This window comes from Lonchura striata, chromosome Z (genome assembly GCF_050655825.1).
Source record: "Lonchura striata isolate lonStrDom1 chromosome Z, ASM5065582v1, whole genome shotgun sequence".
NCBI classification, from domain to species: domain Eukaryota; kingdom Metazoa; phylum Chordata; class Aves; order Passeriformes; family Estrildidae; genus Lonchura; species Lonchura striata.
In genome coordinates this window covers 48,739,248-48,754,367 of record NC_140740.1, presented here as the reverse complement: position 1 = coordinate 48,754,367, position 15,120 = coordinate 48,739,248, and the positions used below count along the sequence as shown (strand labels likewise).

The 15,120-nt window shown below is 38.3% G+C and overlaps 1 protein-coding gene across 2 annotated transcripts in view; it reads left to right on the top strand.

Moving 5' to 3' along the window:
* NPR3 (natriuretic peptide receptor 3) overlaps positions 1–13,824 on the top strand; it is a 45,563-nt gene extending 31,739 nt beyond the window's left edge. The window contains exons 6-8 of one of the 2 annotated variants that reach the window (XM_085568089.1): positions 2,344–2,479; positions 3,934–4,018; positions 6,866–13,824. In XM_085568089.1, the coding sequence (XP_085424215.1) occupies positions 2,344–2,479; positions 3,934–4,018; positions 6,866–6,977 (333 nt within the window). In that variant the 3' untranslated portion in view covers positions 6,978–13,824. Of the gene's footprint in view, positions 1–2,343; positions 2,480–3,930; positions 4,019–6,865 lie in introns of both variants that reach the window. The other variant, XM_021554666.4, reaches the window with a different exon arrangement.
* The last annotated feature ends 1,296 nt before the right edge of the window (positions 13,825–15,120 follow it).

Genomic DNA, 15,120 nt, shown 5'->3' with positions numbered 1-15,120 from the left:
TTTAATCAGATGGCTCCTTATATACCAGATAAGTTATTTGACTGGATGCAGAAAGATTGGAAGAGATGGACTATGAAAAGATCTGTGAGAAACAGTACCATCTGCACACAGAGAATAGCATGTCTGGGCTGAGTTTATTAATACATGCAGTGCCCTAAGTCCAGCTGCAGTGGATGCTTTTGTTAGTTGCAAAATCAGCATCAGCCGCAGCTTTGCTGGTCTCCCCAGCTTCAACAAGCTCAAACAAAAAGTAGCAATATCTGAGCTGGACATTTCAATGTGTGGTTTTGAGTCCAGTGAAGTTATGTTATTGGTACTGCAGCAGAGAAAAATTCAAGGAGCCCTTTAAAAAGTGTGAGGATGTCTTGTGTGTTGTAATATGTAAAAGTGATAGAAAAACTACACCAGTAAACTGCAGACACTCCCAGGCAGTAGGAGTACAAAATGATTGGGATAACTTTGGTATGAACAATCTGTGCTTCTTCTGTTTGTTCAGCCCAGTAGTTTTTTATTCCATTTATCAATTTAATTTCCCTCTCTTACCATTCTTTCACTTCACTTGCAATTTAAATGACCTTATTTTTAAATGTTACATTTATTTTTTTAACTTCTTGTGGATTTTTCCTGTGTTTTATTAGGTACATGCAATTAAGATTTTATATGATTGCTTACTACTTTTGTCTGCCACATAATTACTACCTTCATTTCTCACTCTAAAAACATTGTTTCTTTGATAACTTGTTCTATTCATTGAATAATTTTTTTCTGCGTATGAGAATGTTTCTCAGCTGTGCCAGATGGATGGGAGTTTGGGGACAGCTGTTTTCCCAAGTCTATTCACAGAGTTTAAAGCTAGAAGAAAACCTGGATTTCCTAGTTTGACCTCTGCTATATTAGACAAGGCAGGTTTCTTAACCTTTATGGAGCCCTGTAGTTTACACATGACTAAAGCTTATACTGTAACAGGAATTTATTTTTGTTTTGGTGACACTGAAAGGACAGGGACTGCCTTGCTGGTGCCCTTAATGTTTGCTCCACAGATGAACCACTCCTGCTTTTCAAAAATCTATATCCTACTTCTGATCTGAATCCATGTGGTTCCTGCTTATAGCTTTTTTTTCTGAAACCATTCTGCATATTTTCTTATTTATTAAGTTGTGCTGGTAGAGGACTCACCCATTCCTGCTTGATCTCTTAATAAATAATCTGATGCCTGTGAAGGGGCTTTATTTTACCCAGTTTACTGGATTTGCCTTTATTTTTGGACAAATGTTGAATACATTCATTCTTCAAAGGATTTATATCCCAGTTTCAACTGAGACAGAAATTAGTGTCTTTATTTAGTGTAAAATATACCTTTGTATATTTAACCAGAGCAAATGTTCTTCTTTAAAGTCATTGGCTTCAAAATGAAATTCAGGTGAAAGATTTGAAGAGGCTATCCATGAATTCTAAACCCAGTGTATTAATATCTGGGTTTTATCTGTGGGAGGACAAATAGATCCATCAATGTGCTTCTGCTATTGCTTCTGACCACTTCAGTGTCACAGGCCACTTCTATGGCCCTGCTGCATAGATGTTTTTTAGACATATTGCTGCAGTAGATTCAATGTAGGTTATCTTGAATAAAGCCTGAAACTGCTGAAGACAGGACTGAAATCCTGAAGTGTCTTTATGAATTGGTATGAAAAGATCCAGCCTGTCACATGCCAGCAGCCCCAAGTCCTTCTGGGCAGAGCGGCTCTGGGTCTGTCCATGCCCAGTCTGGATTCTTGTCTAGCTTAAGATGGGTTGCAATCCTGAGCACTCAACTCACTATGGAACAAATTAACAAAAGCCCAGGGAGAGTAGGAGAAATATTCAGAAGGTAAAAATCTTGTGTAAACTGGATTTATATAGAAGAGAAGCCTGAGAGCAGAATCAGATAAGAGCCTGTGAATAGGTAAAGCAATGTTTCAGAAAGGAAGGGGTCCTATGACCACTGACAATTTGGTAACAAGTGATGGATAATTACAAAAAAAGCATTTTATGTTACATGCTAGGGAAAACAACTGACAGTAAGGCTATCTAAATTCCAGAATAATTGGTGCAGAAATTGTCAAGTCTCCATCTTTGAAGGCTTTCATGAACAGATTAGATAAACATCTATCAGGAATGCTTTTGTTCCAGCTGATTCTGCCCTAGGGTAGGGCATGCACTGCATAACCTCCCACAGACCCCTTCAGCCCTCTTCTCTGACATCCAACATCATGCCACAGCAATCGAGTCAGTGTTTCTCTCCTGTTTGCTTCACTTCTGTAAGCTGATAGGAAAACCTTTTCATCCCTTTCTTGTTTTGCATAGGTGATCGGGGACTACTATGGAAAGCAGGGACGGTTTGAAATTCGATCAAATGTGAAATACCCGTGGAACCATGGCAGGCTGCACCTAGATGAAAGCCGTGTTTCAGAGCACACAAACAATACACCATGTAAATCATGTAAGTTCAGTGACTTAATGCTTCTGGGCCAGCTCCAAAGAGGAGAATCCATGAGTCTCTGCAACTTTATGGGGTATATTAAATTGTTCAGCCCAGTTGTCCAGCTGAGACATGGCAACTGGCTCTCTCTCCCGACTCCTTGGGAGGTTAAGGTCTGACAGCCGTGGGTAGTATGCGGTCTGAATCACTTCCCTGAATTTAAACTTAACAGTAATCATGCACAGGCCAGAGCCCTGGAGGCTTTAGATCTTTGCAGGAGCCTTTCAGCCAGAATGAGGGATGTAACTGAAACCCCAGACAATAATCACACTGATAATTAACAGCTGTGCCGGTGGGAGCAGCATTCTCCCAGTGCAGAATGATTTTCAGTCTTATGAGAAGGCACTATGAGGGGCTCAGTAGGCTGAGGAGGAGTGAATGGGATGACATCTGTGAATTCAAAAGGCTGGGACTACCCTCCATAGGGCAGGTGTCTATTCTTTCCAGCACACTTGACATCACAGGCCTTGTTGTAGTGAGTAGGACATTGCAGGGAGATTAGGGTAGGAGGATACTTATGTCTCAGTGACAAAAGGTGGTCTTAACTTTCCACAGGAGTCTAATTGCTAGTCTGCAGTGAAAAGATAACTCCAGACTGGTAATTCTAAAACCCTTGAAAAACAGGTGTGAACTCAGACCGTCTGCTTCAGCATGGTACAGCTATGCATCTTCTTCCTCTTGTACAGACAGAATCCCCTCAAAGGGTCAAGGATGAAGTTTGAAAAGGAGGGAGCAGTTTGATTTCCTTCTCTGTTCCTTTCTACAAATCCAGGTGGGAGTGGAAGTGGGAGTAGACTACATGGATATAAAATGCCATTGTTCTTCAGGAGCCCTGTGCTTCCCAGAGACAGTCCCTGTTTGGGCTCCCCTTCAGCCACTGTATCCCTGTTCTGCCTCTGTTGAGATTTGAAGCAAGTCAAAAGTCATATGGCTTTAACTTGAAACGACGTATCTTCAGGAAGTTAGAAAAAATTGAGGAACTGTTGGATAATCATAGTCATTTTAATAAACCTAGGCGGTAGAGGGTTATTTTTATCCAGGTAAGATGAGTTTATTTCTATTACAGTGTCTCAAGGCATATTCAGTGCTGATTTCCATTATGTGCGTCACTGTAACTGTAGTCAGTGTTATGATTCAGACCAAGCTGTCCAGGCCAGTACCTAGCAATATTCCCTTGTATCACATCTCCAGAATTCTGCCTTCATCTGACACTGATTTGGGGGCTTTTTCAGCCTCAAGGAAAGCAAGGACAAAAAGTAAACATGCAGACACTGGAACAGGTTCTCATGGAGTCCCAGGCTCTGAAAGGTCTCATGTTGGTCATTAATTTCCTAATTGTGTGTACTTTCCAATACATGAATGCAGATAGTTCTCAATATAAACACTAATTGTTTATTTCCCCCCTTTTCAAGCAGGTGGTCTAGGAGAATCAGCAGTTACAGGAATAGTTGTGGGTGCCTTGCTTGGAGCAGGATTGCTAATGGCTTTTTACTTCTTCAGGTTAGTCCAATTCATTGAAAATTCTGTAAACTTTTTATTTGTCATCCAAACTTCTCAGCTCCTGGTGGGAGATAGAGAGGCACAATAATAGTGTGTCGTGACATTTTCACCAGAGACAGTAAACACACTTTGATTGTCCTTTTTGTTTATCCAAATAATTTTACTGACTTGGAGCTTCATCCTGTAACTACTTATATCCCTAAGTAAAGTTACTCATGGAAGTAATTCCAGTGAGTTCCAGACATTCACAGTTACTTTAGTAAAGTGTCCTGGCCTTGAAAGCTGCCTTTGTTTGCTGCTCCTTGCCAGCACAGTTGTGCCGCTGTGATCTGCAAGAGATTTATATCACTTGCCTGGTATTGAATAGAATTGTACTGCAGAACAGAAAGAGATTTCTGTTTTGGTGTTAGAGAGCATTTGGATTCCAAAGCTGTGCATTTAACTTAATAAGCTGAGGTCAGTGCAGGGTGATCAGTGTTTTATTCATGTTTAAGTTAAATAATTCTTACACTGCTAGTCAGCAAATATAAAGTCTTGATAATTGATCCTATACTGATGGAATAAATTAGTTATGCATGTTCAGCACCTTATATATAGAGTAATTTATCCTTCTGCTATGGAAAAGCTAGATAGGACAATAGAATTAACCTCTGCATACAAGAATCAAATAATTCTATCCATTAAAAAACAACTGGTTATATAAAATGTTAACAAAATAAAACAAGCAAAACCTGCTTCAATTCACCAGGACACTTTCAGTGTTTCAAAGAACCAAGCTTATTCATCAGATGCTTATATCTGAAACTCTGCAGGGTGATTTTATTCTTGCATATGTTCAGTGCTTATATAGTATGTGTTTGGGTTTGAGATACAATTAAGTTGGCCTGGACTGGATAAAGACTATCTTAAAAATAAAAAGGGAATAAAAATCTGTCTTTATATTTTATGTCATCAAAAGTTCTTTCATCTCACATAGATTCTCAACCAGAGATGACAGCTGTTCAGTGTGGGTTGTAGCATTGCTGATATTGGGAGGGAACTGCTATAAAAAATAACAAATATCCTGGTCTGGTATGAACCTATGCAAAGTATCATTTTAAGAACAGGCCTTAAACTTCTAGTCATTGACATAATGATTTGGATTGGAAATCCATGTGAGCAAAGGTTTCTGTTTCTAAAAGTAGACGTAATACACATGAGCTCCACACCCAGTCTTTTTATGTATGGTCAGAGGGGAGAAATGAGCACTTTTCTTCTGATATGCAGTTCATGTCATCTTAATGTAAAAGCTACACTAGGTCTCTTAGAAGTGCTTTTTTCTCTGGTTTCTGAAGAAAGCTGTGGGTACTGTCAGGTGGATCTATATATTGGAGATGTCTAAAGACCTGTGGGTGAATTTCATTCTGGAGATCTGATTGCAATTGCTCAAACCAGGAGCACGGACAACCTCCTTATTCCACCATTAAATAAATTCTTGAAACATAAAAAATTAGGGTGCGTGGGCCAGATTTTCAGAAAATGCAGGTTTAGCATTTGCGTGCCTGAAGTAATTTGTACTTGCAGCTTCTGTAGCTTTTAAACTGTAAATATAGCCTTCTGATTACCTTTCATTTAGATCTGTAATTGTCACAGAGGAGTATACGAATACAGTTTTAAGTGTACATACCAGCAGGTAAAATGTCTGGGGAGTAGTTCTGACATGTAACTTTAACCAGATTTTAACTTAAACACCTGTATATCTAAAATCTGGACCTGTCCTTGTGCAAGAGCTACTACTGTATATGCTCTGACCCATGTAAGAGTCTGACTTGAAAATGTATAAAGAAATTAAACAACATGGGTTTTTCAAGTTATTTTGGAGCTTACTGATACAGACACAGGTATTGAGGGAATATTTTCAGAGCTTCTAGGTTGCCACTTTCTATTCAGCCATGTTGCTTGAATCAAAACTTTGGTGTTGTGGAAATCTTGCTTCCACTGCTACATACCTAGATGTGACTCCTGCTACCTGTGCTGGTGTAACAGGTCTTTCTGGCCTGCAGTGTTTTTGCCATGCATCTCCTCCAGCAGTACAAGCACATGGGGCTGGACTAATTCCCTTCTGAAAAATTTGTCGTGAAACTGAGTAGAAACCTAAATGTATAAAATGTAAATGTGAATCAGCTGATGGTTTTTGAAGGGGGGTTTGGGTACTAAAGAGGAAGTAAAAGGCAGTCAGAGGGTTTGTTTGATGTACAAAGCATAGCAGAATTCTTCAAAAGGGCCAAGAGGAAGACACACAGGAAGAGCTGTGTCTGATACATGAGCATTTGTGTTTATTTCTTGTCTTCTACATCCCTCTTCTTAATTCATCATGTTACTTCTTATGACATTACAAACATCATAGTTTTCTCAGAGGGAAATGGGAAGATTAGTTAGTTAATACTGCATTTCAGTGAGAAATGCAGCTGAATAGTCAGATTTGTTGTTTGAACTCTGCAGAAAGTTCCCCCCCACCCAGCATACTGAAAAGAAAATTGTCTTTGATCAATATAAAACAGTGAAGTAACACAGTTCACATGACACTTCACAAAAACTCCTAATCACTTAGATCAGAAATTTTCAAAGAAGCAAATATCCATGTCTTAGTGCTTTGAGACTGCCATGTAAAAATTAACAGGCATTCTTGAGCCTGGGTAAAATGTTCTGAGGCAAACTACTTTAATCTTTGACCAGGGTTTCACATTCTGCCACGTTTCATTTTTCAAATGGCACCCAGCTGTCCCCTACAGGCATTCTTCATAAGGGAAGTCTGTTAGCCTGTAGCTGGAGAAGGATTTCTCATTCTGTTCCTCTCCTTTCATGCAGAAAGAAATACAGAATAACTATTGAGAGACGAACTCAACAGGAGGACTGTAACATGGGGAAACATCGGCAGTTACGTGAAGACTCCATTAGATCTCATTTTTCTGCTGCATAAAGAAGATGAAAAAGAATCCCATTCTTCCTAGGGAAAAGAAAGAATTAGAGAAAAGGACACAACCAAAGACATCAGTGTAAAAAGAAGAGACTCTTGAAGAACTCACTCTTTAAGCAGTAATTTTGTCTTAATTTCTTTCAGAAGCTCAGGAATTATTTACTTATCACATTATGCCGCATGGCCTTTCATCTCACGAGAAAAGAAACCTATGCAGTTTGATGTTATAGGATGTACTTAATATGTAAAGACAGTATTTCCTAAGGCATATATTAAGGCTAGCAGATCTTGGTTTAGTTGATGGAGAATGCCTCATTTTGCATTTTGCTCCCTTTTTTTTTTTTTTTTTTTTTTTTTTTTTAAGCTACCACCTCCTTCCATATTTGCATCTCACCCATGGGTATCAAATATGGTTTCAGAGGCATAGGTGCTAGTTGCTGTCAAAAGGAAGAAAGGGATTTGTTTGGGGTATGATCCTGCATCACTGAATCACTGACATTGATAACGGGGGATATGAAAGTTGGTGTACGGGCCTTAGTTCTGGGACAGAACTGGCACTTGGTTCTAATTAATTCCTCTGAAAAACTCAGGCAGGTGGAAACACACAAACCATTCTTTCCTTGTTTGTGTGGCATCACAGTCAAAAGCACTGTTTCTCCCTCATAGCTGGTGGGACTTAGGAAAAACTCCAGTGAAGGATGATGAATTTCACACATGTGAGATAGTAACAGAGAAGACAATCAGGTCTCTGGAGAGGACTGATTAATTCCTCAGTCTTATATGTGCTTTGCCACACTCTTTTCTGTCCCCTGCCATGACTTTTCAGAGGGACAGATGTAGTCCATGTCAAGCCTGCTCCTATTCCTAGTGAAGTCAATGGTGAAATCCCATTAACTTCAGTGAGCACAAGAACTGCATCCATAACTGTAAATATGAAAGTGTTTGTATAGCTGATGCAATTCTAAAGGGGATTTTTTTTTTGTGTGTGTGTATAAAAATGACATTCCATGCTACCATTTTATTTTTTAGGATATTTTTGATCTTGTATTTTTCTATTAAAGTATCTATTTTTGCTTTGGTAGGATTAAAAATTAAGGAAGAGGATGTTTTGAAGACATATTTTGTATTATAGGAGTAATATGCAAGGAAAGTCAACAGCTGTAAATACATTTTAGAACCAGTATTTAGGGGAGGAGAAATGACTTTGTGGATGGCAATAGATTTTTTTCTCCAAATGTTTTCTCCAGGCATGTGCAACAATCAAATAGTTATTTAAAGAACACAAATGCAGTTATTTAATTGTCTATATGAAGATGACACTCATGCTGGAAATAATGCATTTTTCACATGTTAAAGAGTCCTGTAGAAATCAATGGGATTTAACTATCCATGTGTGTACAATTTAACACCCAAGGAACTACCTTCAGGAAGCATGTATTAAAACACTGTTTGAGGCTGACTTTAATCCTGCTGCCTTCAGTACCCCTGGAAATTTTGCCATGTATTTTACCAGAAGCAAAAATGAATCTGTGTTGAATTAGCTACTGACAGGTTATTTTATACTAAACAAAGGAGAGCTTTGCATTTTCTAGTCAACAAATGGAAATGAAAAGTACTTACAGCAAATGTGGTGAAGAAGATCCATAAAAGTATTGTCAGTGGGGAAACAGAGCTATGACTATGATTCTGAGAGTCCATTAAATATTTTGGTTTACTCTACTCTGATTTCATAAACAGAGCTTTCTGGTCTCAGCAGTTCTAGTCAGACTTGAAAGTTAACCTCAAATCTGGCTTTGAAGCCTGATTTCTGCAAAACCTTTAGGCCCTGAAATTCAGTTGGCCAGACTACCAACTCTGAGAAACCACTTTGGGATACCTGGGAGTGAAGAGCAAAAGCTCACTGTGTCTGCTTTCTGACACCTTTTATTTGTTGTTGGACATGGTGTTCTTTTTCCTTAGATTTCAATTTATTCTTAGCATATGGAGGGTTCATCAGCTGCCCTTGTGATATATTGTCCTATGTCCCAGACAGCCAGAGGGCAAAGCTTCCTGACTGTCAGAGCAGGTCCAGTACAGGAAATTGATTTCCAGCATCCCATTTTTCTGGGCCTGTGTCACTTCTAGAAAAGTGCATTAGCCAAAGTGGCATGGATCAGTGGACAGTTCTCTGAAGTATTTTCCTTATTTCATGGACACGAGAGAAGAATGGTATTCTCTTTATATCATGGACACCAGAAGTAGGCTAGAGAAGCAGTCATACTGCTATGGACCTGGGGAGGAAAAAAGACATCCTGGTTAGTTTCTGGATATTTTTATTTCCCAAGCAGTTGAGTTTGTCTAGCCTCTGGGCATGCTTGAATTTTGGATAGGTATTTTTTTAGATACTTTCCAAAGCAGTTTTGATCTACTTCTGGTTTTGCAAATAGGCCTTTCAGTATTTTGGCTTTTTTTTACCCGCTTGACTACTCTGCCACAGGAAAAAAAGGCAAGGAAAATTTTAAAATGGGTAGAGAATAGGGTATAACTTGAAGCATCGGCTCATTTGGAAATTATTTTTGTTGTGACTTACTTTGCAGTATGAACTAGTACTCAAACTCAAAAAGTGACTAGGTTGGACAATTGTGTAGATGTGCATTTTTCCTATGCCTTGCACAGCTGAGTCACACCAGAAGATGGGAGATCTGGCTGGGACCATAAATTCTCATGACAGTTTATTATGTCATTTTATGATACCTATTTAAAAAAGTATAGTGAAAGGTCACTTTTAAAAAGAATATTACTTCTAATGCTTTAAAATCTTTGTGCAGGGTTTTAAATCATGACCTCAGGAAGTGTTTCTTTGAGATGTCTGTTGGTGGGGGGCTGACCTTGGCTTAACCAAAACTGTACATCCCAGCACCTCCAAGAAAGGTGAACCTTCTTTGCACCTTAAAGCATTTTAGATCAGTGGGCTTTAATGTTTGCAAGTTGATGCACACAAACATATGTGTTTTTCCCATGGAAGTGTAGAGATCATTTAAAACATTTCACATAAGTAGATTCCTTCATAGCATAAATAAACTTGCTCTTCTTAGCTGCCTTTCACAGGCCTCTTGCTAATAGTTCCCATGTCTTCCACAGAGCACAGATCAGAAGCTGCCTTGAGTTTAGATTATTCAGCAGAGAGATTCTTTACTGGCTAATGCGCTTTTCCTTTCTGGTTCATCTGCATTAGCTCAATGCCACAATGTTTAGGCTCCAAACTCTGTAAGGGAATGTCTAATCAAAATAATAATAATTGATCCTCAAAAGAGGTTTCAAAACCTACATTTTTGGCTTCAACAAATTGCCCATATTGCAAACATACATCTGTATTGCAGAGAAGCACAAGGAGACCCTTGACTCAGCTCAGCACTTCAGAACACACTTAAAATATGCTCAACTTCAGCTTCTAAGTGCTTTGCTCACTTGGGACTGAAGGGTATGGTCCTGGCCACAGCTGAACCAAAGGGAGATTTGCCATGTGCTTGAATTTAAGAAAGGCTGGCTGTGTAGGCCATATTTATTGCTAGTTCTTTCAGTTGTGCTTGTTAAATTGAAATTAAAATAATGGTTTCATATTCTGTCAAAGTTTGACAAATTCTGCTAATTTAGTATTTATTAAAATTACTAAGCAGTGGTCAGCTTAATATCTGATTCACCTCAGAATCCTCTTCCTGAGGATTCTATGGACAGTTTTCCTGCTTCTTTACCCTCATAACTTTAACACCTAGGCTTCTACTGCAAGTGACAAAGATGAAGCAGAATCTGTTACTTAGCTTCCTGAAACCCACAGCTTCAGAGTCAGATGTCTAGGTGCTTTGTCCTGGGCCGCTAGTAGTTGGCCAGTTCTGAAACCTTTGTTTATGGACAGTTTGTGTGTTCTGAGTTGTCTGTGACTACCACCATCACTGTTTAATTACCAGTTCCTGCTCTAGTGTGCTTCATTGAAGACCACAACTAGCTGAGCTCTGAAAATATTCAATCTTTGCTAAAACTTGTGATTTTGAGCACTTTGGAAAATTGTGACCAGAATTCAGTTTATTAAAGACTTATATTAATTAATTTCTGAAAATAAACCATGTTGAGCTATTTTCATTTTGTTCTTAAACAATGCACCATTGCATTATTGGAAGTATTTTGTTGGGGTTTTTTCAGTGGAAAGTTATTAAGGTGTAGTTAATGCTTTGAAAACATTTGTGCTGGACAAAATAAAGAGAGTTCTCCCTGACAACATGTTTTACTGGGAGGTTGATCTTTGATTCATTTTTTGGCTTAGAAATGCGATCACACATTAAACTGACAAAAAACCCCTCTTACTGATTCAGTGGAAGTAAATTTGGGCCCTCAATGAGTGTCTGCAGGCCTGAAGCAGTTCAGTTTCTCAGCTTTGCAGTAGAACAGGCTGCATCAGCCTTAGCTGACCTTGGCTCCAGTGATGTTTTCACCTCATGAATGCTATAATGCTCCTGGAAAGCCAAGAATAGACATCAAAGACAGGAAGCTAATAGTCCTGGTCATAAATTTCTTTGGCAATTCAGTCCGCCTTTTCCGGAGCTCAAGACAGTTCCACAGCCTTCAGTGCCCTCCTCTGTGCTTCAGAGTGCAACTATGTGGGCATTCTGGTTCTCTCAGTAAAGCAGTTAAGGTTATTTTTCCTCATTTTCTCCAAGAGTCAAATGAACAGTCTTTAATTACCCTTTTTTTTTTCACAGTCTTTTGTCTAGGTTCAGAAGTACTTTGAAAAGAGACAGCTGTTTTCTACCATTTAGTCAGAAATGCTCCTTCCTCACTGAGAATGTTGACCTTTATGTAATTTCAGACATGGTTCATTGCTGAGCAGTGCTCAGCTGTCAACACCCCTTGTGGTGTCAAAACACCATGGCCACACCAGCCACTATCTGAGTTATAGACCTAGAATTACCTGTTAGGTTTTTTTCATCATTATTGTTTTTGCTATAAAATGATGTCTAGCAACCATCTTCCCCACGGCAGGGCACATGGGAACAGAAACACCGGTTTCTAATAGTACATTACCTTTTCTGTGGGTTAGCAACATGCCCTGGTAACTCACCTCACAACAGTGAACTGTAAAGGGACAAATTTCAAAGTGCATGTTTTGTAGGGGTCAGTTTTAACTCTTTTTAGAAACAAACTCTTGGAATGTATTTTTAAGGGCATGCTGGGAAAAGTGGTTTCATATATGTTCTGCTTTCAGATATGTTGTGTGTGTGTGTCACCTCACCTCCCCCACTTTCCTTCTTGCTGTTGAAAGCACAAAAAGATTTGTGAGTGTGTGAAAACTTTCCAGTGGAAGAAATGGAGTTTGTGCTGTGCATATCCCTGCTTAGAGGCAGAAATTAATTCAGATGGCTTGAGAGCTGTATTGTTTTCCATTCTCAGATACCTTTTAACATCTGAGCTCTGAGACTGATGAAAAATGATTGTTGAAATTAAAACAAATAGCTGTTTGTGAGAGATGTCAGACATGGCTGTCTGCAGGGTCAGCAAGCTGTGCAGCAGACATGTCTGTTCTCTTCTAAAGAATAACAACAGAAAGCCTGAGCACTGTGGTTTGCCCCAGTGAAGCCTTAACTCTGTCATAAATGCACTTCCCCCTTTATCTCACACAAAGATGAAGAAAGGAAAAAGGTTAATGTTGGACTTTTTATGGAGTTACTGCTGGTTTTGATCAAGAAGATAAGGCTGCCATGGTTTTGAGGCTTTGTTGGGTTAATGTTTAATTGTGACAAGTGTGTCACTATAGAGACTTTTATTATGCCACTACTTCTCCCATAATTGACCTTTTAGAAGGTCCTAGCTGACAAAGAACAAATTTACAGCATAAAAAACTAACAAAAAGGAGAGGCTTACAGTTCCCTCAATCTGCATCAAAGATTAATTAGTCTGAATAATCTGATTCTGTTACAGTTTATATGTTAAGCTATATTCAGAAATGTTAGGTGAATTTCTTAGATGAAAAATCTTTGAAAGGTTAAAATCCATTCTGTGTGAACTTTTCCTTTGTGTTTCTGTGACCTGAATGTTTCTAGAGAACACTTGAGAAAGAAACAAAAATGAACAAAAATCAGTATTAAAATAAAAAAATATTTTTTTAGGGATCTCTTTTGTAATGTCAACTGGTATGCACAGAGAGCACAAGATTCTGCCCCCATGCCCCAACTGGGGCAACAAACGAGGTTTTGCTGGTGTTGTGCATTAGCAGCAGGCACAAGGAGCACAGCTGCATTGCTTTCTGCTTGGGGATTGTCTGGATTTCCCTTCTCTCAGAAAATAAAGTCTTTACTGGGCAGGTCTGGAAGTACTGAGAACACTTGGAGAGGCAGGATGAAGGCAGTGGGTAGAATTTGCTGTGTTTCTTGTGCATAGGGTGTAACAATCAAAAACTAACAGGACTCAGGATAGACACTGTGGACAGGAACTTTGTCACCTCTTTTACGCTGTTCCCTATTAATAGAAAAATATTGGACAAAAGAGAAACCTAGTGCCAATTCAGCAGAAAACAAATGGAAAGCTGCACAGTATATTGTACTGATGTAAGTAGAACTATCTGCATATAATGTGATTTTATTTATTGTTGGTTTTGTGTAGAGGAGAGTGTGTATTCATGACTGTGGATATAACCTTTGTTTATTTGTGTAATGTATTTTATTTCTTCTATGACTTGGTCACTTAAAATATCTGTATTCACTGGTGTCCTTTGACTTTTTATTCTGTGCATTTCCTTTCACACTTTTTAAAAATGCAAGAATATCACATAACCTAAATTGTAACAAAATGTTTCCATTAAAGACATAGGAATATGTTATCACCTGTTTCTATGGTGTCTCTTGTCATCTATTTACTACATCCTTGGTCTGTTCCACATAAAAGGGTTCTGTCAGTTGGTACAGAGTTAATAACAGGAGGGTTATTCTTGGTCTAAGAAACTGTATAAACTACTGATTTTAATTATGCTTAGCAACTGATTAAATCAGGAATCAATCTAACCTTTCCTTGGGAAAAAAATCTCCCCCATTGCATTTTAAGATCTGGGAAAGGTTTTACTCAGTGAACTCCAAATGAACTTTGAATATTTTTGTATTTATTCTCCATTGTCTAGAAATGCAAATAATTACTAACCAAATTATTGAAATGCATTGGAACCTTAACTAGCAAGCATTAATTTTTATAGCCTGCAGAGGGGCAAAACTAATATATTTCACTGAGCTACAAGTTCATTTCTTAGCAGCAATCTTATCAAATTTGGGGAAATTTGATTTGCTGTGTTATTAAATACAGTCTTCACATTATCCTGTTTTGTCTAGCCTTCTGCTTTCTGTATGTATGTGTCTGTTGGAGCAATGTTGCCAATTTAAGATCTGTGCTTGAGAGCATGCCAGGCCTCTATAATCTGAAATAACTGGAAATGAGGGTGAGGAAGAAGTATCTGATCACACTGGTATCAAAACTTCAAGTATTAAGAATTCACTGGAGAGTTGATGGAGTGATAAAAACATCCTTATAGGTTAACTATGGACCATTCTACAGTGCAGAAAAGAAAGAAAGAAAAAAAAAAAAAAAAACAGAGTAAAAATACAGATTTGGAAAGGCCCATTCAGTTAGGGGAGGGTTGAACTAATATCCTAGCAGAGGTGCCTTTCACAGGTAAATCTCTAAATATGTCACTGCATTTAATTAACACAATACTATAAAAAATATGCCAGTTTGTATAGCTGATTAAAAGTCTAATGATACTAATCTTCTGAAATTGTAGAAGACATTCCCAATATTTGTTAGAATCCAGTTTATTTTAAATCTGCCTTCTTACAGATACACTTATATGCATGTTTTACAAATAAAAAATATTATTTCTCCTGCTTTTGCTTGATGCTTATATTTTTATATCTTCATCCCATTACAGACAGGAATCCTCTGGAAGTACCTAGAAGTTTTCCAGTGTTTCTGTATAAAGCATCATAGAAAAATTGTACAAATACCCTTTTGTGTTCTAGATAACTGCAGTAACCATTAAAGATGTTTTGGAAACAAAAGTGGATATTTTACATGACATCTCCAGTCTCTTCAAGCAATTTAAGATTCAGGTCAGGGTAAGCTAAAGATTAGT